This window comes from Cydia strobilella, chromosome 22 (assembly GCF_947568885.1).
Source record: "Cydia strobilella chromosome 22, ilCydStro3.1, whole genome shotgun sequence".
NCBI classification, from domain to species: Eukaryota; Metazoa; Arthropoda; class Insecta; order Lepidoptera; family Tortricidae; genus Cydia; species Cydia strobilella.
Genome location: NC_086062.1, coordinates 3,789,929 through 3,817,488, shown reverse-complemented (window position 1 = coordinate 3,817,488; position 27,560 = coordinate 3,789,929). Strand labels below are relative to the sequence as shown.

Below are 27,560 nucleotides of genomic sequence, written 5' to 3'. Positions count from 1 at the left end.
GAGAAATTTCATGATAGTAAACTTATTTCGCTTACCTTTTATTGTTGCGAGATGTTACGCCCGTTTTTCAAGCCTTTCAGGCTTTCAGCCGTCCTGGCGAATATTTTGTTATGGCAACACTGGCATCCAGTCCATCAAGGAAGTGCAGAGGCTACTCGCCAAAAATAATACATTTTCGTTATTTTTATTTTATACAAATCTAATTATTTGTTATAAATGTAGTATCCAACGTTACTTAGCTAGTCAACTAAGTTTCGCACAATGTTTAAAATTGAAAGTGAAATTGTGTTTGACAGAAGAAAAACTAGGCAGGTGTGACAGCAAGAATACCGCATAGAGGATTTCAAGGGGAAAAAATATAGAATCTGACCCAATTTGGTTTTTTAATGCTGAATATGGGTAAAAGTGAGCTAAGCTTGGATTCGGCGAGTGTTTCGGTCGGGAGCGCCTTGTCAAATCGTCGTCATAACATTTGACCCAGTTAGTGGTTGTGCGTTGACCTATGCCATGGAACTGTATGCGGACTGAGGCACGATGTTATTTTTAGGATACAGCTTTGCAGATAATTAAATATTTATAGATGCTGTTCGCGATACTAGATCGGAAAACAGATAACAAACGAAAGTTTCCTTGACCTTTTCCTCTGCAGAATGGTAAGTTCTTTGTTTCCCATAATAATAAATTCGATTTTGTTTTCGGAATAGTTTCACATGTTGTCATTGTTGTTTTAAATCACAACATATTGAAAATAATTTACAATGTTTTATTAACTTCATTACTACTTTTGATTTTATTTATGAAATGTAGAAAACTTGATGCAAAATAGGCACACAGGGAGTTAGGGAGTTACAAATCCATTCTTATCTATCTATAGAAGTTGCTCTAATTTGTTAATCTGCCACTACTGAAACTATTAAGTAGCCTTAAAGGCTACAGAGTGATGCTGAATCAACTTATTTTTGTCACTTGTTGCCATGGTTACAGTCTCCTAGGTCACTCTTAAAACCCTGGTTTTATGGTCATCATCATCATCATATATTAAGTTTTACTCTTGTCGGTGGAGCGATTTCCATGTGTCGGTCCTCTGCCATCTCATTTACAGCCTGATACAACACCACGTTGGTTGGTTGGTTTTATGGTACTTATTTAAAATACGAAAATAACAGAACATACATTTTAATAGCCTCTTCCTATAATGGGTAATTGGGTCATCTACCTAGCATATTATTAGACCTGACTGAGAAAATAGAAAAAAATTGATCCACCTACCTAGAGTTAGGGGAGGGTGAAGAACACTTGATGGTTAAGAATAATGATGGCCTTATTTTGTTATCACTTAGGTACATTTAGTTGGAATTTTAGAATTCTAAATATTGTCTAAACTTATACACAATGCACTTCACATACACAACATAAAACTCACTGAAAAAATGTTTTTAACATACTGACACTGACATCACTTACTTGCCATTTTTTTTTCTTAATTTAAAATGTGGCATAGATGAGTCATGATAAAACATGGAGTCTGTCTAACTTTACACTAATTTGAACATAACAATGTGAGGAAGTGTCAGCTTGCCAGTCTTCCTACACTTTATTATTAAACATATTAATAATTAAATCTTACAAATAGTGCATTTAAAAATAAAAGTTTGGAAACCATGATATGTACCTACTGTTACAAATATGAAAGTTTTACATAAACCAAAGTGGGGGGTGTAGCAGTTGTAGCAACTTGTTGGTACATACTAAACTAGACTACTTACACAATGAGAATTAAATGATAAGAATTTATAAAAGCTGAAATTGGAAAGGAAATTTAAAATATTTAATATACTAGCTTTTACCCGCAACTCCATCTGTGTGGAGTTAGTAAATTGGGTAGGTTATTTTTTATCCAATCTGTTTTTTATTGATTCTCCATACAAACTTCCACCCCCCTTTTCACCCCCTTAAGGATGACTTCTGGGATAAAAACTACCGTATGTCCTTCCCCGGGACTGAAACTATCTCTATACCAAATTTCAACTAAATGGGTTCAGTGGTTTAAGTGTGAAGAGGTGACAGACAGACAGACACATTTCCACATTTATATTATTAGTATGGATTCAGCTCAGAAAAGAGTTGATGTATTTTAACAATGCAAAGATTATGAATGTATGCAAATTACAGCAAATAATGCGTAAACTAAAAATAAAAATGGTTCATTCCTCAATCCTTAATGTAAACATTCTTTATAACAAAACCTATTTTATCTGATCATCTGAGCCCTTTCTTTGTGGATACATTTTTATCCAAGAAACTTTTGTAACCCTTTGTTTGGTGCATTTACTTAATGGAATTTACCAACACCTTTCATTGGTTGATTTAGTTTAATCCTCCCAGATCCTCTCAAAAGACTAATCTTCAAACATATACAACAATGTTTAATATATTTTGTGGAGTTAGTAAAAGAGCTGAAACCATCTACTCATACTTTCTTTGGGGTTGTACTCACAGAACATAAAGTACATATACATAATGGCAAAGAGAATTAAGAAGACAGAGTGCTCACTCCATACATCAGTTTTGTTACCAAAACGACTATTATTTTCGTATTCTACATCTAGCGTCAAGTAGCGGAACTCTCAGTACTGCTACTCGACAATAGATGTCGCGGCAAACGGAAAGTCTAATGCTCAACGATTTTCAGCTAATATTATAACCGGATTAACCGGAACTCTATTTTCAACTCCTTCTGCTTATAGTATATTAGTTATAAATTGTTAAGAAATAGACTTTTCGTCAGTCGCGACACATGTGACATCTAGTGTCGAGTAGCGGTACTGATAGTTCCGCTACTTGACGCTAGATGTAGATGTGATGTAGACTACGAAAATAATAGTCTTTTTGGTAACAAAACCGATGTATGGAGTGAGCACTCTATGTGTTCTTAATTCTCTTTGATAATGGACAACAGTGGACGTAATTTGCAAAAAAATAGTCCTCAAAATATGTCGCTTTAGGTGACATTAGGATGGCAACTGCAGCTGCATTACTGTTGCGACATTACTGCCGCGGTGTTGATGTGCGTAGACGTGCGCGTGACCGTGCGCCGTGCGCGTTGTAATTTGTAATATTTTATGAGAGACGTCACTCCACCTGCGTGTCGTGTGCGTGCACGGCTCTAACATTTTAGCGCATGCAGACGTGCACGGCTCTAACATTTTAGCACATCTACGCACGCGCATCGATGTGCTCTGGTCTTTACAGTAGGGACGTTAAGCAAAAAGGACAAAGGGGTAATTTGCGAACGGTATCTAACGCCAATAATACTTTACAGAAGTTCATTTTCATTTATAGTTTGTCAAAGGACTGTCTCATTTCAAACATAGAGAGAATCATACTCTAGTACTAACACCCAAAAAAGGATAAGTATAGTTATTTTTGTTCTTATTTACTGACAAGATTTGCTTGACTAACTATAGTTATGTTTCCTTTTGTTACAGGTGAAGAATGTACACATAATGGGATAGCTATAAGAAACTCCTGGAAAGAAATACCATATGATGCACATAGAAAGAAGATGACTTCCTCTCAAGGGATCAATTTACTCATAGCACTATTTACATACACACACCGCGCAATTCTTTGACTGTAAAATGAAGATACAATTCTAAATTCGAAAAGTCATATCAAATCCAAAAGTTATAACTGTACTTACAATGGTTACTTAGGTTACTTACAGTGGTTACTGGTGTAGGGTTTGTAGCTCGCCTGGGCTGGTATAGGGCCAAGTGCCCCCACGTGGACACGCAGGAGTTATGAAGAAGCAAAATGTTCGAACTCTATCGTTGATTGTGTGTACATTCACATATTTGTTGGTTGGTGCGGCGGTTTTTGACGCTCTCGAGTCTACTACGGAGAGGAACAGATTTGAAGTTTTACAAGGTAAGTTTATTTCTCACATTAGCGCATTCCACTAACTGCACAAAGCGACTAACTGAAGCGGGTGGTAAGAAGTTTATGGTTCGCACTTAAACTATCGTGAGACATATTTCAAAATATTTATCAGTACGGTTTTTACTCACTATTATTTTTAGTCGCTTTTGCACGACATATAACCGCCGCGGACACTCGTGCCTGAGGATGGATTCCCAAAGAATCCGAAACATGTCGCCAAAAGCGACTAAAAAAAATAGTGAGTAAAAACCGTACTGATAAATATTTTTAAGTTTATGGTTAGCTACGGATGGTTGATGGCTTGGCTGCATGAAGCTAATATCTTCTGTAAGTAAAAATGTAAGATATAAACTAGTTTTAGTCTCAAAACAGCTACCTTATACTGGAAAATCACCGTGCAACATCTCTACCGGTTGATAAAGTTCTACCCACGGGTTCTACCTCTACCTCAAAATGTAGTAGTAAATGAAATATAAATAAATTAAAGTTTGTTACAGTAGAGCCTGAAAAAGCTGTTTTCAATTCGCAAAAAAATTGCAATGTTTTTGCTACACGTGCATCCTTTTTACACCACCACTGAGTCGCGCCAAATCGAATCAAAATCTGCACTAAAAATTCGCCGGGCGATGCATGAGAGATTTGAATACGCCTCAGTTGTGAGGCGAATAGAGTTAAAAATACTTGATTAATGTAGAGTAGTGTATAGGACGAACTATTAATCCCAATTTAGTCGTTGTAAGAACTTGCATGCAATTTTCATAATAAGTAGTCAGCAACGTAGCGAAAACCACATGAAAGTTCTTGTACATTTGCCGTTTTTTTGCGTTTAATTCATCGATTATGTCAATAATACAGAAAGGCGATGGTAAGAAACACGATGTTGCCAGACTGAAAAGAAGTGCCGTTATCCCCGTTCGACGGCGAATGTATGAGAATTGTAAGAGGAAAATTCAACAGGCTGGGGGGGGGGGGGATAACGGCACCACTTTTTAGCCTAGCAACATTGGATTTACTGAAGCCTAGGAACACCACTACAAGGATCAGAAGACAAACTGCAGTCTAATAATACGTTTCAGAGGTCTAGCACCTAACCTATGTTTTTATGTCCATGTGTGTCCTACAAGCAAAATTTCAATATAATCGTTTTAGTAGTGTAGTCGTGAAAAGCAAGGCTCCGAAAAAACGCCCGTCATTTTAAAAACATAACCACAATTTAGGGCCTATTTATGAGTCGAAAATGTTCGTTCGCAGTCTACGGGCTACGGACGTCATTCTCATTGGGGCATATTTAAGTGTCTGTTGTATGGAACCGAACAGGGTTATGTTTTCAAAACGACGGGCGTTTTTCCGAGCCTTGGTAAAAAGGTAACAAACAGACAGACAACAAGTATGGTTCTCACTAAGCCTATTTACTAAAGCCCGACCTTTTACAGCAATCGAAGGCATGATAATCCGGAAGTACAACATAACGGAGGAGGACTTCCGCGTGATGGAGACGGTGGTGCTGAAATCGGAGCCGCACAAGGCCGGCCAGCAGTGGAAGTTCACCGGCGCCTTCTATTACGCCACCACCGTGCTTACTACCATAGGTAAGATTTTCCGTAGTGCCTTATGGTGCATCCACACCGCAGTTAACTTTTGTGGAACAACCTGCAACACTGTGCAACTTGTTGGTGCTACCGTTTGTTATCATGAATACGGATGATAAGAAACGAGACCAGGCGCATGCGGAACAGGTAAAAACCTCAAAATATGGACATTTGTTTTAACCTCCTGTAAATCGGTCATTTTTTGCAGTTTTTAATTTGGAACTTTCTTTTATTCCATTATAGTCCAAAGGTTGATTTGATTTTGTCCTTTTAAAAGTAACTCGGAACTTGGATAAGGGTGAATTGAATCCTACCGACCGCGCCCAGTTACTATGAAGAATCTTAAAAAATCTGTTGATCTGTAGTAACACTGCTCTATTAAATTATGTATGTCAAGTACGCTGACACGAGCCTAACATGCACTCTGCATCAGTGTTTGAAACTGCAAATAACCTAGTAATTCGTTAGTAGACAACTGACAGAGTAAGCTCCAGATTTAAACTTGAATGTTAGAAGTTCTCAAACCGGCTGACACTGTTTAACGGCTGCCGTCATAGACATTTATAGATTTATAGTCTTAAGACTAATTCGTACTTCAAGATTGACATCTAATGTAGAAGGCGCTGTTCGGTTCCGTAACGAATGTTTTGCGTAATACGCAGTAACTGTGGTTGTTAAAACGTATTGTTGAAGTAAAACTTCTTTAGGCGCGACTAGAGGGTAACTTAGATTTTTTTTCTGACGGCATGGAGCATGGCGAATGTTGAAAACTTTCTTGCCATTTGGCAAAGATTAAATTTCAGTGATCTCTTCTATGCACCGGTGTAACGTCGCATGGCGTAAAACCAAAATTATTTATATTAGAATATACTATAATTTAATAATAGGACTTTTAACTGCGGTTAGAAAGCTGTCGTCATCTTGCTTGGAAATAAAATTACAGTCGTCTGAAATTGACAGTTTTTTTTTCGGCACAGGCCTTAGTGACACGCGCACAATAGGACACACGTCAAAGTGCCAAGTTAGCGATAAACGTTATCGTCAAAGAAGTTTTACTTCAATCGCGCGTAAAGATTACGCGCACACACTTTTTTCTTACACAAAACATAATATGGCGCAATACAGACAGCGCTAACATTTTCAATTGTCACCTTAGGGGCATTATTTTTTCGAAGATTTCAATCAAGCATTTTATACAATAAAATATTTTTTTGGTAGTTATAAGGCTAATATTACTAACATCTACTCGACAAAACACCAATTGAATGGCTATTTTATATTAAGCTAACTTTACTAACCTGACTAACCTTTACTAACAAGGCTACGGGCACTCGACGCCCTCAACGGTGGGCGGCAAGTTGTTCACGATGTTCTACGCCATCGTCGGCATCCCCCTCGGCCTCATCATGTTCCAGAGCATCGGTGAACGGGTAAACAGGCTTAGCAGGTAATTGACGTAGCCAAGGCCTTTGATACTGTTTCTATGAAGTATATTTCGGCGTGCCGCAAGGAACACTTTTAGGACTAACCCTGTAAATCGAGACGATGTGTGTATAACGAGCCTTAGACATTTAATTAAACAAGCTGTTCACGATGTTCGTTCATAGGCTTAGCAGGTAATTGACGTACCCAAGTCATTCCACACTGTTTCTATTAAGCCTCTTCATACGAAGCAATATATGGCAGTTATAATATTCAACTCTAATGACAGCGATTAAAGTACAAATTTAAAAAATAATTTTATAAATATGTCATGCACTAGAGGGTTAGTTTACTTCGGCGTCCCGCAAAAAACAGTTAGGACCAACAATGTAACTTTATGATAATACACTAAGAAACTTACCGCATGCTTTTTTTTCAGCGTCATAATAAAGTCCCTGAAACACGCCATGAACTGCAAAGCCACCAGCGCGTCTGAGGTGGACCTCATATGTGTGGTGACGACTTTATCATCGCTCACAATCGCTGGTGGAGCCGCGGCGTTCTCCAAGTTTGAGGGTTGGAGCTACTTCGACAGCGTCTACTATTGCTTCATCACGCTTACCACTATCGGTAAATATGCTTAAGGATTATTATTCTCCTCTTCTTCTTCTTCCTGCCCTTATCCCACGTTAAATATGTGGGGTCGGCACAACATGTTTTTCTCTTCCATTCTCCTCTATCGTTCGTCACCAAAGCACTCACTCCTTTCTTTCTCATATCCTTTTTCACACAATCCATCCATCGCTTTTTGGGTCTACCATTCGCTCTCCGTCCACCAACATTCATCCCTAACATTCTTTTGCCTATATGGCATTCATCCCTCCTCAATGCCCATACCACGCTAACAATCTTATACAACATGAGTGCTTAAGGATTATTATTATGCAGTACTAATTCAAAACCCCATTTACCTCATTTATTCTGTCTTTAGAAGATCTTTAGACACAATAGACAGACACGACATAGTGATACTGAAACATTTATTTAACATCCTGTAATAACCTATGTTGAACAAATAAGTAAACTCTTTGAATCTTATAATTATCCTAAATCAATACCTAAGCTAAACAGACTGGTAGGCCGAGCACATGATTGGCGCGACAGTATCTCGACGCGAGATAGACTACCCGTCTTTTACTAACCGTATGAATTAAAGGGGGACGGGTAGTTTATGTCGCGGCGAGATACTCTCGCGCCAATCACGTGCTAACCCGGTTGGTCTTTGACACAAATGAACGCCACTCTTTTTCTTTTCTCCGTCGGTCGATCGGTCTATAGGTAGATCAGTATTTCAAAGATCGATCTGGTTTTTAGTCTACTCCTACCGCTGCATTGCATCGGAAAAGTTACCACCCCCCAGACCTTTTTTGAACATCAAGATGAAAATATAACATCGTTCTTTTTTATAATACCTGTTAATTAATTTATCTCAATGTATTATGGCGTTATTCATAAACGCATTACTGGCCTAAATTAGCTATGAATCGTTTGTCTTTATCTGTTATTTTGACTTAAGTATTTGTGAGAAAGTAATAAAACATAATTAAACTAAATCAGGCCCGTAAAGTTTTATGAATAAGGCGGTTAGTATTTGGCATTGCCTATCAAGTCAAGATATTTTTCATTCAAGTGCTAGCAATAAACACTTTTAAAATTAGTTTAATTATCAGAACAATTTGTTGATGCAATTATTATAAAGATGTCAAACTTAATAAGAATTTCACAATAAGATCGTCAAACAGAAAAAAAATATTGGTGCTCTTTCAATTGCCATGGCAATTCCTATACCAATTAAGGTGACATGACAAACAGGCTGTCAACAGACACCATAACGGTTCCCAATTCTGTAATTTCACCAACAGGTTTCGGTGACATGGTAGCCCTACAAAAGGACAACGCGCTCAACCGCAAGCCCTCGTACGTGATGTTCGCGCTCATCTTCATCTTGTTCGGACTAGCCATAGTGGCCGCCTGTCTAAACTTGTTGGTGCTGCGGTTCGTCACCATGAACACTGAGGATGAGAAACGAGACCAGGCGCAAGCGGAACAGGTAAAAACCTATAAATATGTACAATATTTGTTATAAGGGTGTATTCAATCCTACCGACCGCGCCAGATACCATAATGTACCATTTTCAATCAAAAGGGTACTTATTGTCGGTTGCCAATAAGGCGTTATTTCCATACAGCTTCAATTTGAAATCAACCTTATTGACAAGCGTCAATGTGGTACCTTTTGGTTGAAAATGTCACAAATAATCAAGGGTATGTATAACCTACAAATTTGTTGAACAACAGAACTGATATGGTTGTAGTTGGTTGATATAATCATGTATTTAGAATAAGTACAGTCTAACTGAGGGTCAGATTTGTGATAGAGATAGACAAGGTCACACGTGAATTTGGGTGATGTTCGCGGCCATCTTCATCTTGTTCGGACTAGCCATAGTGGCCGCCTGTCTCAACTTGTTGGTGCTGCGGTTCGTCACCATGAACACTGAGGATGAGAAACGAGACCAGGCGCAAGCGGAACAGGTAAAAACCTATAAAATACAATGCAGTACAATATTTGTTATAAGGGTGTATTCAATCCTACCGACCGCGCCAGATACATCAGCAAATAATCAAGGATATGTATAACCTATATACAAATTTGTTGAACAACAGAACTGATATGGTTGTAGTTGGTTGATAGAATAATGTATTTAGAATAAGTACAGTCTAACTGAGGGTCAGATTTGTGATAGAGATAGACAAGGTCACACGTGAATTTGTTCGGATGAAGATGGCCGAATTAGTATTTTGGGTAGCTTCTTTTTTTGTCCAATCTGCTTTTTATTGATTCCCTATACCAACTTCCTTATATCCTTATTTGAGAGACAATTCTAACTTCTAACGCCTTCATAAAATGTAAAGGCAATGATTCAATTTGAGCATTATACTTACATCATTGTCAAGCGATGCATCAATTATCTCACTTTCGGGGTGGAAGTGAGATAACTTTCACCCTCTTAAGGGATAATTTCCGGGTTAAAAACTATTCTATGTCCTTCCCCGGGACTCAAACTATCTCTATGCCAAATTTCAACTAAATCGGATCAGCGGTTTAATCGTAAAGAAGTAACACACAGACAGACAGACTTTCTCCTTTATCCTCGTAAGACCCACCATATAAAGTTTTTAAATTTTTAATGTAAATCTTGTACAATAAGTAAATTGGAACGAATTTTGTTTACGCAGTGAAACAAAAGAAATGCTACTTTATTTTTTTCATGAAAGGTTCAAACTAACAAAATGTAACAATAACATTAACATTGCGGAAGGGTTTCACAATTATATTCCCTGTACCTCAACCGAGCAAAATGTCTGTTCACATTTTACAGTTTTATAGAAATAGTTTATTCGTGGCACATTATACGACAGGTTAACATGTAAGTTATGTATTTTTCTCAAAAATGGACGGCAAAGTCGACGTTGCCGGTTTAAAAGTAGGTCGCGAAGTGCGTAGTTTATGGTCAGTCAAAAAATTAAAAAGTTAAAAACATTGCAGTCTCGATTTCGGGACTGATTCTGATTCTGATTCTGAATGTTGCATACAAATTCCATTATTTGTCTAGTTCCAAACTTTTTAATAAATAGTTTGGCGTATTTTCAGCAGAAAAATACACTTCCATTTTTAATTAAAAAAATAAAACGGCGGCACAGCAAATCTTTTTACTTTTTTCTGTGAAAATATATACATAAGAATGTTGCTTCTGTAAAATATTTCTATTATATTTGCATTTATTGCGCCATTTTTGAGAAAAGCACTATATATGACTCGGCTGGAAGGCTACTTGCTGGCTTCGGATTCAATTAAACGGATTCCCAAGGTCGTCCGTTTAAAACGAATCCTCAGCCAGCAAGTAGCTACTTCCGAACCTCGACAATAATGTACTATTAACAACACGTTTCTCCCTATGTGAACATCGATCGGCACAATTGTAATCTACATTAATGTCCACAGGCACAGCAAGTGGCAGTGCGACTGGAAGGCGACGTGATCACGGCCGACGGGGCAGTCCTGCGCGGAGTCGCGCGCGGCACACGCCTGCCGGCCCCCGGGCAAGGTAGATACTACCGTAGGTACTTCACAGAGTATCGAGTATGGACTCCAAGCATGAACACGGGATGGATTTATCAAGTGTGGTGTATGTCATTTCCTTCTTAACGAGCACGCACAGACAATTTTAGATATCCAAATGACCCTACCGCGAACAACGAAATTTCATTGCCTCTCCATTGCTCTCAAGAGCTAACTAAATTCCGACCTTCAATATTTACTATAGGCCTGCCACCAAATTATGCTCGGTTTCTACGCCTTTCAAAGTAATTTTATCTCACTGATAGTCGACCCAGTGTGCGCTTTTTTTCACTTCGTGTCTTATGTAAACCAGAGCAACTGTTTGTGTTCCTACTCTATGTACTTATTTGCCACAAGACCACCTGTTCTTTAGTCTCTCTCTCTTGAATTTATCTATTCAATTTTAGTGATTGATCGGTTTTTTCTTTTGTATTTTGGCAAACATTATCCCCCTTGCTTATAATCGCGCTACAACGACTCAATTACTTAGCTAATAATCATTTGTCTTAATCTGTCATTTTGACTTATGTATTTGTAAGAATAAAGGGATAGAACATAAATTAACTAAAGTCCTCGTCAATAGAACAATTAATGCAAATAATGTAAACAAACCATTTTACCTTCATTACTTCGTAATCTCGCTCTTTAAATAAAATATTTCAATCTTTTATTTATATAAATTTTCAGTTAAATTTAATGTTAATTATTAATATTTCAGGGAAAATAACCTTCGTAAAAATGTTAGATTATTTGTCAAACACTAACAAAATCTGTCATATTTGTTTACATTATTAAATTCTATTGACGACGACTTTAATGGCTTGTAGTGCGTTTATGTATAAGGGGATAAGAATGTGGTATTATATTTTTTCGGATTAAACTTTCGGAAATAAAAACAATTGTATTTGTTGCATATGTAATGATGATGTATGTGTTGTATGAGTAATAATATGTTGCAGGCGACACGTCGATGATGCCACTGTACGTCGACGACGAGTACCCGCCGAGCGTGTGCAGCTGCTCATGCAACTGCTTTGGACCTAACAAGTGCGTTTTCTTTCTTGTTAACTGCAATAACTGTTAACCTACCTGTTTGACCATCTACTTGTGATTTGTGACATTTTATTGATCTAAAGGAGCCCGCGGGTTTTATAGAGGAAACGCTAGGCCTTATTAGGATCCTTACGTCACGTTTTCCTTCACCAAAGAGCAACTTGTACAAATTAGGTTACTCACTCTTAACCTAAATGCACATACTGGCTCAAAATGTTTCCCATTGCTCTTATGTATTTTATATAAAAAGTTACAATATGACTTCACTTAATCGCACTTAAACTATCGTGAGACATATTTCAAAATATTTATCAGTACGGTTTTTACTCACTATTATTTCACTCAATCTCACGAGTGTCCGCGGCGGTTGTACGTCGTGCACTGTGCACGACGTACAACCGCCGCGGACACTCGTGCCTGAGGATGGATTCCCAAAGAATCCGAAACATGTCGCCAAAAGCGACTAAAAATAATAGTGAGTAAAAACCGTACTGATAAATATTATGACTTCACTTTGTACATCCATAATATAAGCTAAGGAAAGGAACCCGAATAGTTTGAATTCGCTACCTCCGTTGTGAAAGTTACGCACCTTAGCTTACCCCTGGACCACCAACTTTACTGACTTAACTATAATATAATAATTTGTTAAATATGGAAATTTCAATTCCAGATCGATGCTCTACCGGGACCCGTTGTCTCCGGTGCCGCCAACCAACATGAAGCAAATCAAAACCAAGAGCTACCGCGAGCTCGGCAACCTGCCGCGCTACATAGAGAAGGCCTCCTCCAAGAACCGCAGCCAGTCGCTGCGGCTCAACTCCGCCTCCGGCTATCTATACATGAACGCCAAGACCAACAGCTTCCAACTTGAACCCGACGACTTCAGGGAAATTGTCGCCAAACGCAGAGAACAACTCCGCAAAGGCATGATGATGTACGAAATGAGCTGCAACAACAACGAACAGTATCTCCATCCGTACAGACATAGCACTAGCACTAGAGTCGAGACCAGCCCGCACAGCTCCTCGCTGTACTCCATGAACATGAGATCTGACAACCGAAGCAATGATCCGCTTGTCGATGACTATGATTCAGAGAAATCTAGCTATGCCCGGAAGAAATTATTAAAGAACATAGCGAGGAACACTTACAAACAGGAGAATTACTTCTATGATGATGCGGTGTTACATTTCGATGATGAATATGCTTTCGATGGCTCGATACTGTTTGCTAAGCGGAGAAAATCAGTAGATAGAAACTGGGATTTTGCCATGCCGAAGCAAGATCCGGACCAAATATCCAATGAGAGCTTCGGGTACTATCTACCCGACGATGAAGACTTAGAGCAGTACTATGCTAATGACACTCTAACGTTCAACCTGCCACCCCATCGTGCGAGCATTTAGTGATGTGCAAAACAGTTGTGCCAAAGATAGGTTAGTGTTAGTTCCAAACTAAAAATGGGCCAATTAATACTACGGTTAAAGTAGACTTTTACAATTTTGCGGTAGAATTTGAACGTTATAGCTTTTACACATAGTGTGTAGTCGCGTTTTTTATTCATGTTCTATGGATTGAGCTTGGCTTCCTGTAGATATTGTACAGTGTTTCAACGGCTTCTTAGTGTGCGTGGAGAACGAGCGCCGGCCTCTCAGTCTGGCAAGTACCTACTGTTTTTTTTTTAAATTATTAACCATTGACTGGATGTAACGGCTTCCTTGTTTGAATGTTAAAAATAAGGAAGTTCTCTCTTAATCGCGTAATCTCTTTGCCAAAACATATAATCATTATACAACATTAACTGGTTGTCTTCCATAAAAGCCAAAGTAATCAATACATCTTTATCTTTTAAATAATTATAGAGTGTGATTTGTTTTCATACTATCCTTTAGTAGTTGTTATGGATCTGATCAAATTGTTGTTTGAAAATTACATTTTATTATTCTCTAATATAGAAAGTCAGTGAAAATATGTCAGACCAGTAGAACCAAGTGCCAAAGTTACTTGTTATTTATGAAAAGTCAACAAACAATTGTTACAAAACAATATAACAAATTTATTAATGGCCTAAAGTCCATTACAAATTTATTAATGGCCTAGCCATTGAAATGAACCAGCTGATTGGCGAAATATTGTTTCAAAAACATATTATATACATTATAATAATAATATGGGTTAATCAACCTTTTATCACTCCTGTCTGTCACCAGGCTGTATCTCATGAACCGTGCTAGCTAGACAGTTGAAATTTCTCACAGATAATGTATTTCTGTTGCCGCTATAGCTTAAATAAATATTCAAGTGGGGCTCCCATACCACAAACGTGATTTTTTTTGCCGTTTTTTTGCGTAATGGTACTCTTCGTGCGCGAGTCCGACTCGCACTTAGCTGGTTTTTTTCTAACAAACTGTGCTACTCTAAAAACCACATAAATTTTTATTTTATTATGTTTTTAGTATTTATTGTTATAGCGGCAACAGAATTACATTATCTGTGAAAAATTCAACTGTCTAACTGTCACGGTTCATGAGATACACCCTGGTGACAGACGGACGGACAGCGGAGTCTTAGTAATAGGGTCCCGTTTTTACCCTTTGGGTACGGAACCCTAAACAGTTGATCCACCCATACACACTAAAGCTTTGTTATGTGAGTGAGGTGACACTGCTCCTTTCGGGCATTTCATTTCATAGTGCCATACATTAGAAAGGGACAACATAATTCGTCCCTGAATTTCGGTTTTGTAGGAAGTGTCCTTTCTGTACCTACTATTATTTATTCTGTGGATGTTATGTTGGACAAAAGTCTTAAAACTAAACTGTGTACAAATAAAACGCAGAAACAATTCAATGACATGATGTCATAGAGGTATTATTTTAATAAGTGCTGTAAAGTTTTCAAAAAGTTGGAAAAACTCTCTGAAATTTCAGGAAAATTTCACATTTCATTTTGGAAATGGAAAGATTTAAATTGGAAAGATTAAAGAGAAAGATAATATGTGAAGTTTCCGGAAATTTTGCATACGTGGAAACTTTCCGACGGCTCATTCAACATTGAACTGGCATTAACTGCAATTGACGGAAATTCACTTTAAGCTTTTTTTACATTTTGAGGAGAGGGCCGGCCCTAGTTATTGATGTAGGTAGCGCTTTCATATGTTAAAGCGATTAGCTTTGATAGGTCCCAATCCAAATAAATTCCAATTGGTCCCCTCTATAGACTGGTCTTGACAATTTTCTATGTTTATTCTCTTCAATTTTGAAGTGAAAATCGTTGTAAATAGGTACTGTCAGCCTTCCCTATTCACCCCAGTTGACGGTAGCTAAAGAAAGGACGCTTAGCTCGATAAATTTCGTGCATTCACCCGCCTGTTCCTATCTCTATCCCTGGCGTGTAATTATATGGCTATCCCGCTCGCACAGGGTCCTTGACCGCCGGCATCATGTACGGGACTGGAATATAACTTTATTACGCGCGTTGGATAGAGATAGGAACAGGTGGGTCAATGTAGAAAATTTCTCATGCCAATCGTCCTTTCTTTAGTTTGTTTTTGAAATATTGTGTAATATGTATGTAGCAACCTTGCCATAGAATTCCCTGACTCCCTTTAGATAGATTTTTTTAATATATAAAATAATATTACACGATATTTCAAACATTCGAAACTAATCACAAGATTATTAACTCAAAAACATCATAAATATATATTAGATAGGCATTTCATGTTAAATACTAGTCTATTGAGGGTGCCAAATCAAGAGTTGTGAAAAAGACCACTTGTTTAGTGTAACGCATCAGTGATTGCGAATATAGTGAGGTACACCTTCCTCTTTATCCAGAATAAATTAAAATTTTATCATTTTTATGTTCTACAAAGTTTAGAAATAAATGAAAAGTGGATAGGGGTCGCGGTTCTCTGTAATCCTTTTACGGTAGATGTCGCTAGGCGCCTCCCTAAGGCGTACATGAGTAATATAGTGGAAATATTGGCTGTCATCAAGTGAAGTCTCGGTAGCTCAGTTGGCAGAGCGATGGGCTAGTGATACAGAGTCGCTGGTTCGAATAGTAAATTTTTCAGGATTTCATTTATTTCTAAATTTTGTGGTATCGTTCAACGTTTCTGCGTAAATCAAAAATAATTTTATTTTCTTCTATATGATGAATATCTATGTGAATATCTCGTACCATCCTCATTTTAGCACAAAATGATAGAGGCAGTGTACCTCACTTTCAGATAAAGTGCATGCGGGTGCTTAGTGATGCCAATTTGAACTGAATATTATACATATAAGTAATGCCGGCAGACACTAAAATATGTAATATTTATTTGGTTCATAATGATATGAATTGTTTTGAATCACTATGTCAGCTGTAGATTACAGTTGCGCTTAAGTACGTACGTACGTACGTCACTAAATCTTTAAGGTGCAATTCCAATTCCAAGCGCAAGCGGTCTTAGCACATTCCGCCGCAATCTAAAATAAATTAGAAGTGCCGCTTGGTCGCGACACTTTTCCATTTACTTCAAAGAAGCCTATGCCATTAAGGTTAATGTGGAGAAGACCGGCATACACAATTTTTTAATGGGAAGACCGTCATAGGGCAAGAACTCTCGTATTTTAATTCGTAGTTCGCTCAGACACAGTCAGAAAAGAAGAGCTTCGGTCCTTCTGCTCTACCGACCTTCTGTAAGTGCGGTATGTGTACAAACGCAAGAGTAAGAAGCGACGAAAGAGTTTGTGACGTTTGGCGTCGCATGACATGACATGATTGGGGTAGACTGCAGAGTCAAGAAGAAGAAAACTACCCAGAGTAAATTTTACAAAAATATATTGAAGATAAAAACCTAACTAAAAGAAATGTGACGGATTGTCACTTGGTCGCAATATCATAGAATCTAGGAAAACAGCTTCTGGTTGGTGGGATCGAGTGTTATGGGCATTTTAAATAATAAATCACATCACGTTTTATTACGTATTTACATAATTAAAATATAGTCACATCATGTAGGATATGTGTGCTCGGCAGCGGTCAAAGCGAAAGAGAGAGAGCATAGAAATAGATAATACAGATCTACTTGTTATGTAGTTTGTCATAGACAATACAGCTTGCGTGTATTACTTAAGGGCTATACAGACATTCTAACAAGAATAACAGGTGGTCGTCTTCAGCTAAGCTGGAATTCCGGTAAAATGGCCATTTCAAGAAAAATCCAATTTTGTGCAAGTGACTGCGACATCCGGATTTTAGGTAAAAATAATGTGCCAATAAGAAAGTAGGCTGGTTTAGTGAACCCCAAAGCATTAAATGGTGATCAATGATGTAGCAGTCACAAGCAGAATAATTATTATTTTTTAAACAAAGAAGAAAGTGAAGTTAAATTTACTAAATGTACACGGTCTTACCTGATGGACGGTCTTCTTACGGTTTAATTTGGAGTGCTAGCGGAACGTCGTGCTTGCAGTCGGAATTAGAATTATACCCTAATTTCAAATGGTAGTTGCTATAGCAACCGTGTGCATATACCTCTAGTTGTAAATCTTACATGTAATGCATAAACCCAGCGCACTCTGAGTTATGTTAACTCATTGCTTAGATAAGGTTCAACCAACACATAGCATTGTTAAAATTTCCAAATCATTTTAATACTAAACAGTCAAACTGACAGAATTAATTATTATATGCGGATAATTAACCTAATTTTAAATATTTAAATATCGCCTTCAGGGCCTTTAAACTATGAAATATAAACTACATATGTAGTATCTAGTCAAACTATGTTTTAATTTACTGAAACTGGGATTGTTGTAGTTTCAAAAACGTTTCGAAATTTTATTGAGTGTTAATTTTGTTTCTTACTCGGACCAGAAGTTGCAAGGAGCTAACATTTTATGAATCTCAATTATTGTTCAGATCTCATACAAAATGATACTTAGCTGCCCAAAGGCAGCCCAAATGTGTCATGACCAAATAGGCCAAATTGATCTGTAGAATTAACTGAGACCTGAGACTCTGTTAGTCTGTCTAAGCTAACTTGGCATCGATTCGAATAGACCAAAGTGAAAGTGTCATTGTAAATTGTAAACGTCACATTTTCACATTAATGATGTCATGGCCACACTTTGTCACTGCAAATGCCATGCAGAGTAAGCATAGTCCGAGTCTATGTACCATGAGATCCGGTCTGATTAAACTATTTATTCGAAACTGTTATAGATTTTAAATCTTGCAAATATTAATAAAGTGATATTAAAAATAATTATTTAAGAAGCTTATTAGGTTTATTCGCACCTGTGAAAGACATTCATTTGTGTAAGTTAAATAAGTGAAATCAAGATTACCGTAAGCAGATAACAATCAAACCACAAATATATAGGTATAAATATTTTAGTACATTTTTCCACAAATTGACTAAGCCCCACGGTAAGCTCAAGAAGGCTTGTGTTGTGGGTTATGAGTACTCTGACAATGATATATATAAATACTTAAATACATAGAAAACAACCACATTATAATAAAATTATCTTCAGTTTATTTTAACTGTCACTGTTGGTTACATTTTAAAAACTGTTAATTATATACTTGCTTGAAAATTTTCAAGGAGCTTATAGGGATATACATATATGCATTCTTACTGCCAAGTTTGTGCAACGTTAGCGTGGTCAGAGTCTAAGTGCCGGTTGCACCATCCGCACTTGACAGACTGATTAACGTCAACCGGCGCGCCGCGGCGGTTTACTATGAAACTTTCCATACAATAAAATTTAGCGAACTCTTTAACGATGACAAACAGTTTGGTGCAACCGACCCTAAATAATATCTTCCTGCCTCACCACACAGTTGTATAGCTCCACCCTCGAACGTTCAAAAACCGCCTAGTTTTCGATGCACTCTTGAAACTAAACAAGGCGGTTTTATCTTTTGACTTTTACTCTTTAAGTTTTTAATTTTTAGGTTTAGTTTATAGGATTTTAAATATTTGAGATATTTAAGTAGTTTAGATGAATAAGTTTAATGGTTTGGTCGTTATCTGCTTATTGAAATTAAAAAGTAACTTGGCTGAATGACTTCCAACTTTGAGTTGCATCAGTATTAATTGTTCTGTGATTCTCATATCGTGGTGCGGGATAAGGTGACAGCTGCAAAGAAAATTAACGATTATAACAGGTAATTAGATGTGCCCCGAGGCTTCGGACTTGATTCTTAATTAATTTTGTATTAAGCAGGAGCTTAGAAAAAAAAGTTAAAAAATTCTCTGTCTCGGGCGAGGCTCGAAATCGTGACACTATAGGTATCACTAGCCCATGACTTTGTCAACTTTGCTACCGAGAGTTCTCCCGAGGATAGCGAATATTTCCATTTTTCACCATATACGCCTTTTTAGGCGCCCTAGCGACATCTGTCGTAGGAGTGTTACACTCCTTAAACGGCTACCGTGGTCCCCAAAAATGAAGTCCTTGTCGATCCATAGAGTCTAATTTTTGTTTGCAGCTCGGAACCTCTAAAAATCCCCACCACTATTGCGTGCATCTTGTCTTGCATATAGATAGAAAATAAATGTCTGCCACGTTCAGTCCGCGCGTACAGTGATCAACAAAAGTAGACTGAGACCCTGTAAATATTAAATCTAAGTATAATAGTTTAACAAATATTAATTCAGATTATATTAAATCGTGCGCCATGTGAATGTGATGATACTTAATACTTTTGTTGTTGACTGTCCGTATGTATAGGGCTTTGGCTGAATTGTTTTCTAGACCAGTCAATGAAGTTCCAGCGATAATTCTAGACCTAATAATATTATAATAAAACTGCCGAGTGTGCGTAAAATTAATTCAAGGTAAAAGGGTATATTTAAATGGTGTTGTAATGCGAAATATTACGGGATGGAATTATCGTGTGTATAATAAATACTTCATTGATTAAGGTGTTCTAGATTTTCTTTAAGGCTTAGCAAATTGTAAATTTTATTATAATATTGTTTTATAATCTGTGGTCATTATATTATGTATATAATTTGCATTTATCTATGATTGTTATGTTCAAATGAGTTTTATTTCGTGTCGAATTTAAACTGTTGTGAGACATACTAATATTAAATCATTTTACGGTTTAGACTCACTTGTTTTTTAGTCACTCGCGCGACATGTTTTGGAGAACCTAGGTCTCCTTTCTCAAGCACTAATAGTGCGAGCAGCGTTCACGACGACCGTGTGTTGCGTACTGCCGCTGCTGTTGTGCTGTGTGCTGTTGGTTTTATTTCGTGTGTTTCGTACTCTGGTTTGTATACACAAATGCAAATCTTTGTACTGTACTGGAGATAAAACAAGAACATAACAGTTACTAAAACATGACAAAGTACATTATAAAGGCAAACTAATCGTCAAGATCGCTGGAAACAAGTAAAAAGTATCAAATTAGTAATTTGAAATTACAGGAAGAAAAAGGGATTATTATATTCTAATATTGACAAATACCTACCTGTAAGAAAAATAGGTCCCTTTGTTTAGTGATATTGGGACTCAACATATATAAATGCATATTATGTACAGTGTAATGACCTCTCTGTTATCGATTGTAAGAATTTTGACTGATATTATATTAAATATGTCGGGCATCTCTGAGTTGTGATTTCTTGAATTTGTGGCTAGATTGTTAGTATTTCTGGTTGGTAAATGAAAAACTGTTTATTTAATAATGCTCTGTTGCACAAACATTCATTAGAACTAAGACGCGTTATATATAAATGTAAAATATATTGTGGGGGCATTCCATAAAGAGGTCTACTTTGTCAGGGACGTGACGCGTATGGCAGCTACCTTAAGAACCTGCAGAAATCTGTATTATATTTTATACCATTAAATTTAAGGCTAAGTTATCACACGTTATCGTGCCAAATATCGTCCCCTTATCTTTATCAAAAGTGTTAAAAATAGCGTCTTGAACCCGAGACTTTTCTGGATTAGAACTAACCTACTCGTTGGATGTCACTTTACTAAAAAAAACCGGACAAGTGCGAATCGGACTCGCCCACCGAGGGTTCCGTACTTTTTAGTATTTGTTGTTATAGCGGCAACAGAAATACATCATCTGTGAACATTTCAACTCTAGCTATCACGGTTCATGAGATACAGCCTGGGGACAGACAGGACAGCGGAGTCTTAGTAATAGGGTCCCGCTTTAACCCTTTAGGTACGGAACCTTACAAATTAAGTGATAAATCAACTTGAATATACTCACACTGCTTTCTTGGGGGTAGTATCAGACCTGGAGATTTGCTGGGTTAAAACTAAGGGATGGGACGATGGGCCTTAGGAGGATAAGCTAGCAATAACTACAACAAATTCTCTTACACCTTCCACCAGTTACCTAGTGGCCCCTATGTGACACCCCTGAAGTCGTAATAAGCGTAGTTACCCTACGTGATTTAAAACCGTAATTACCCAAATTTAATTTTAATGAACATTTGTGCAACTGACACGATCTAGCCACTAGATTGGAATATCAGTCACTATAACTTGTGTATAAAATTAATTTAATTCCTAGTCATTTTTATCTGAAATCAATAATTTCGGAAATACGTGCCAATTCATTATGTAAATTAAACCATCGTCTGGTACAGCCAAGATCAAAGATATCGATGCTGTCACGGTGCCGGAAAATATGTACACACAACCAATGTCTTGAACATTATTGTTTAGAGGGACTCATGAAAAAACTTAACACCTACACAACAACAGAGGAGAGTCTTTTCAAAAGGGCTTGAAATGAAATGAAATCATTTATTGTCAGTCCACAGGTAGGAATATAAAAGATGTTAATGGTGATAATTCAAGTCCTTTTCCGCAGTCTACCACATTTACGGTGTACAATATTTAGTATCATGCACAACATGCAGGCTAGTTACTTACTTACTCCGTTGGCTCAGCGACCCAAAATGGGACTTGGCCTCCGACACAAGACAGCGCCACTTTTCTCGATCCTGTGCGACCTCTCGCCAATTGGTGACTCGAAGCTCGCGCAGATCCGCCTCCACCCTGTCGCACCAGCGATACCTGGGGCGTCCATTAGGACGTCTTCTTGCTGGGCGGACCAGGTATGCTCTTTTCACGTTCCAATCCTCATCCATTCTCTCAAGATGGCCCAACCAACGGAGTCTGTGAGTCTCCCATGATGTTAGGTTCAGCCACTAGGTCTTCAATCTCATGGTTCCTAAAGGACTGTCCAGCTTCCAAAATAAGACCAGGCTAGTTATTTACATATAAATTTGTTTCTCTATAAACACCATACAAAAATAAGCCCTTTTGAAAAGACACCTCAACTATAGTTTGGCCATGGACTGTCTCATTTCCAACATATACAGGGAAAATCCTACTATCTTTTTCTTACGCTAGTACTAGCAGACTAGCACCCAAAAGAAACGGATGAGTATAGTTTTCTTTTTTCTTATTTACTGACAAGTTTGGTTTCCCAGACTATATTTCCAATTAAAATGTTCTTACAATAATCGAGTGAAGGAAATTAGGATGGCAATCTTGGAATTATCTTTCTAAGGTTTTTTTTTTACATATTTTTGGCATTTTGTTCGCTTATATATTTTTGATCTTGACTGTAAATGATGTATTTAGGTATGTATAATAATATACACTGTTACAATCGAAGTGTGAACGCTATAGTTAACGTCTGAATTAATGTAATTTAAATGAGATTGTACCATAAATCGAATTTCATTAAAAAATACGGACTACATCGGATTTTTATTACCTTAATTACTAACCTAACCCTAACCCTAAGAGCATTTTCACATTGTCCGATCCGATATCGGATGTCGGAAGGAAGTAAAATGTAAGAAATATGTGTTTCTCTGTATTTAATTATACATTTAATTAATCATTATTACTAAAAAACCGGCCAAGTGCGAGTCGGACTCGCGCACGAAGGGTTCAGTACCATTACGCAAAAAACGGCAAAGAAAATCACGTTTGTTGTATGGGAGCCCCATTTAAATATTTATTTTATTCTGTTTTTAGTATTTGTTGTTATAGCGGCAACAGAAATACATCATCTGTGAAAATTTCAACTGTCTAGCTATCACGGTTCATGAGATACAGCCTGGTGACAGGCGGACAGCGGAGTCTTAGTAATAGGGTCCCGTTTTTACCCTTTGGGTACGGAACCCTAAAAACGATATACAACGCAAAAAAGGCAGACAATACCAATGGCACTCTCCTACAGCTGTTTTTGTCGTAGCGTGCTTAACAATCAGGCGTACAATACAACAAACTTGGTTCGGTCCGCGGCCTGTTCGATCGTGTGGATATATTTTTATACTCTGGTGTGGATTGTCATCCGCCTTAAGCTCGCTCCAGACTACGCGGCGAAAAGCCGCAAACGCGAGTGTGGAGTCGATTTCGGTGATTAGCGAACTAGACTCCACACTCGCGTTCGCGGCTTCGCACCGCGATTCCCGCACGAAAAATACCGAATTTTGTAAGAGTGAAAGAGAAAAACTCCTATGCTGCCCAAATTTTATATAGCTTGCTCTAGACTACGCGGCTTCGCGCCGCAATTCGCGCACGAGTGTGGAGGGCCCTTATGAATATTCTTTCTCTTACCCCCGGTCGCTCGGTGTCGCGTCTATGAGTATAGCTCAAGTATAGCTGGTCAAGCAAATCTTGTCAGTAGAAAAAGGCGGCAAATTAAAAAAATGTAGGCGCGAAGGGATATCGTCCCATAGAAAATTTGAAATTCGCGCCTTTTTCTACTGACAAGATTTGCTTGACCAACTATATATACTATGTCTATGGACGCAGCTGTATATGACAGCGAGAAAGAGATATGCGGACTTGCGTAAACGCATAGACCTTGCATTACACAGATCAACTATACGCGTGCGCCCGTGAGGGACAGAACATACGCAATGCGACAATATGATTGGTCGATTAGATTTGTAGCCCACCATAAACGATACAAATTTACGGTGAGGAATAAAAAAAATGTGAGACTGTGACAAGGACAAACAATAACAGCGCTTTCTCTGCTACTCCTACTGAAAGATACATAAGACTACCCCGTTCGGCATTTCCCCCCACCCCTCATGACCGATCCAGTTATACCACAGATTAATAAATATACTAGATTCATGCGTAAACGTCAACTTGTCAACTTCATGACACTCATGACTACTCATGACATTGACATTGTAATGTTATGTTATATATAAGTTACTCTATGGTTATGTTTTTCTGTCACTGTCACTAGAAGCGAATAGATAGTGGGTCCAGTTCAAAATATTTTAGAACTTTTAGAAATAACCAGTTTTCTGCATTCGCTGCTCTGTGTTGTTTTGTGCGATACGGACGCTATTTTAGAGTAGTTTTATTTTGTGGTACTATTGATAGGCAAGCCACTATCATTAAATCTGCTACAATGCCTAGACTATGTGCTTTTGGCTGTAAAACAAGTGGTAAGCTAAGTTCACGTTTCACAAAAATTATCACTAAAAGAAGATATATATGTGTATGTATAAAGTCCCATATCTACTCCATGCATGCTATTAAAATATGATTTTAACATATCTTACATGTAAATAAGCAAGACATAATACAAGAATGAACTTCTTTTTTCAGGAACTATAACCCATCGTTTTCCAAATCCTGACAAATATCCAGAAGAATTCAAATCATGGGTCATTCTTGTTGGTGGCAAGTTGAAAACATCATCAGATTATGAACACTACAGGCACAGGATCATATGTGATAAACATTTCAAGGATGCAGACAAAAACCGCAACAACCGGTTAATAAGGATAGCAGTGCCTTCACTGTTTCTAACTGGTATAAATACATAAGCATAGCTCGGACAAACCATCGCAAAACAGTAAAGTTGTAATTCAAAAATAGAACAAGATGCTTTTAAGTGTTTCTTAATAATTAATTTCTAAATATTCATTGTCGAAATCAACAAATGTCGAAAAGGTTGCGCCTTTTCCTTTTACCGTATTTGTTTTTGCAATAGCCTGTCCGAGCTCTGTCCATAAGATTATTTCAGAATTAGGTATACATTGTCGCTTGCCATAAGGTTGCTCTGACAGGTTTTTCGTATGAAGATACAAGCAATTTTCGTCCTCATAGTAACTATAGTAAGCGACAATGTGATACCTTTTGTTGAAAACGTCACATATGTACTAATAAGTCATTAATTCATAATAATAAATTACCACATTCAGATGAAAGCAGAGCGTAGCCTCTGTCAGCAACTGTAACCACATAGACATTTGAAGACTACGAATATATTAGTCATTGCTATGAAAGTATGTGTGTGCATAGAGGAGGCCTATACCCAGACAGGGGTTCCTATCCAAGAAAATGATGACGAAACAAATAGTAAAGCAAATAACCTGAGATGGGAAAAGAAACAGCTTTAATAATAATTATTATTATGAAAGTATATAGTATAGTTTTCTAGGGATGAGTATTGGACGTAGTTACGCGAAAACGTTCCAACCCACAGCGACCCCATTTTGAGATAAACGCAATTTTGTGTTTTAGCGGTACACTTTTTTCCTGTAATTATTTCAGGCAAATACTATTGGTTTTACTGTGGAATGCCAAACTGGTTATTGGATGATATGCATATTTTTTGTAAATACATAATACAAGGGGCATATAAATAGGTAAAACGAGTTTGAAACGTTTTTGCTAAATTTAATTTTGTATGAACCTTGTTAAATAGCAATTATGCATAAACGTTCCAAAACGAATTTAAGTGTATTATTTTATAAATATAGATCTAAAATAAATTTAATATGTAAAATAATAAATAACAATGAGGAACATACAGAAACAACAAAAAAAATAGAAAATGTATTACAAAAAAAATAGGATGTGATCTTTTGAGCTTAGAACCTATGCCAAAAATTAGCTGATATGGTTCCAAAAGTTATCAAAAACTTAAATTAAACATTCAATCATCATCGTATTCTATGATCTCGAAGTCCGGAACTCCACCAAACCCATCAACATCATCAGTAGCTTCTTCAGAACTTTGAAGCGTTCTATAAAATTGAAGGCAATCCTCAGGTATGTAGTGGTACATGGATTGTAAGTCCACTAATTTCGCTGGAGCAATCGGTTTGCCATTAGGCCACAATAAACAAATATCAGATTCTTTTATGTATTGCAGTTCTCGCTTTATTCTTTTATCAATTTTCAACTCATTGGTCGACAACGAAGGCACGGTTGGCTGTGCATAGAGGGGTGCTGGTGCCTACACTTATGTATGGTAGCGAAAGTTGGGTATAATCAACATAAAGATAAAGGTATTATAATAAAAATAAATCAAATTATTATTTGAAGAGAATTATTATTGGCAGAAGAGGCATCAGAGCCAAGTGAATGCAATGGAAATGAGAGCGTTGAGAAGTGTGTGTGGTGTGAGATTACAAGATAGAATTAGGAACAGTGTGATAAGGGAAAAGTGTGGACTGAGCGAAGATGTAGTGACAAAAATTGAGAAAGGTATGTTGAGATTGTTTGAACACGTGGAAAGAATGAGTGAAAGAAGGCTAACAAAGAGAGTGTATAAGGGAGAGGTAGAAACGGGAGCTGGAAGGGGCAGACCTTGGCGGACTTTCTCTGATCAGATCGGGGAAATCCTGAAGAAAGGCCAGGTCAAGAGGACCCTAAACCGGCGAGCGTGTATGAGGAATGTTATGAAAGTGAAGGAAGCGAAAGAGGTATGTCAGGATCGTAGCAAGTGGAAATCCATGGTCTCTGCCTACCCCTCCGGGAAATAGGCGTGATTATATGTATGTATGTATGTATGTATTTATGTATGAAATCGTCTTCCATCGTAGACCGCATAAAAATAGAAAACATTTTATCTTTATCCAACTTAATTTCTTTTGTATGTAGCCAACTAACTTTAGATGAGTCTGTAAACCTCTTCCTATTGATAATCTTCTTTTCCAGTTTAGTTGAACTAAAAAAATCTGTCTTTGTCATTTTGTAAACTTGAAGAGGTTTAACTTTTTTACAGGTTTTAATAATATTGATGTTATGAAGAAGCTACTGATGATGTTGATGGGTTTGGTGGAGTTCCGGAATTCGAGATCATAGAATACGATGATGATTGAATGTTTAATATAAGTTTTTGATAACTTTTGGAACCATATCAGCTAATTTTTGGCATAGGTTCTAAGCTCAAAAGATCACGTCCTATTTTTTTTGTAATATATTTTCAAATTTTTTTTGTTGTTTTTGTATGTTCCTCATTGTTATTTATTATTTTACATATTAAATTTATTTTAGATATATTTATAAAATAATACACTTAAATTCGTTTTGGAACGTTTATGCATAATTGCT

At 37.3% G+C, this 27,560-nt stretch overlaps 2 protein-coding genes across 2 annotated transcripts in view; both read left to right on the top strand.

Moving 5' to 3' along the window:
- On the top strand, positions 1 to 22,939 carry LOC134751580 (potassium channel subfamily K member 9-like). The gene is made up of 9 exons (XM_063687056.1): positions 1 to 653; positions 3,489 to 3,930; positions 5,376 to 5,531; positions 6,852 to 6,978; positions 7,393 to 7,583; positions 8,876 to 9,063; positions 11,020 to 11,122; positions 12,096 to 12,183; positions 12,863 to 22,939. The coding sequence occupies exons 2-9, from the start codon at positions 3,804 to 3,806 to the stop codon at positions 13,596 to 13,598; spliced, it is 1,716 nt and encodes a 571-aa protein (XP_063543126.1). The 5' UTR covers positions 1 to 653; positions 3,489 to 3,803; the 3' UTR covers positions 13,599 to 22,939.
- Positions 22,940 to 24,455: 1,516 nt separating this feature from the next.
- LOC134751406 (uncharacterized) overlaps positions 24,456 to 27,560 on the top strand; it is a 34,598-nt gene continuing 31,493 nt past the window's right edge. The window contains exons 1-2 of the mRNA XM_063686802.1: positions 24,456 to 24,658; positions 24,822 to 25,028. Of these exons, the coding sequence (XP_063542872.1) occupies positions 24,622 to 24,658; positions 24,822 to 25,028 (244 nt within the window). The 5' untranslated portion in view covers positions 24,456 to 24,621. The remainder of the gene's footprint in view (positions 24,659 to 24,821; positions 25,029 to 27,560) is intronic.

Excerpts from the sequence above, each read along its gene's own strand:
- LOC134751580 (XM_063687056.1), top strand. The coding sequence starts at position 3,804 with ATGAAGAAGCAAAATGTTCGAACTCTATCGTTGATTGTGTGTACATTC. Across the intron at positions 3,931-5,375 it reads CAGATTTGAAGTTTTACAAG|CAATCGAAGGCATGATAATC; the intron begins GTAAGTTTATTT and ends GACCTTTTACAG. Across the intron at positions 5,532-6,851 it reads CACCGTGCTTACTACCATAG|GCTACGGGCACTCGACGCCC; the intron begins GTAAGATTTTCC and ends TTTACTAACAAG.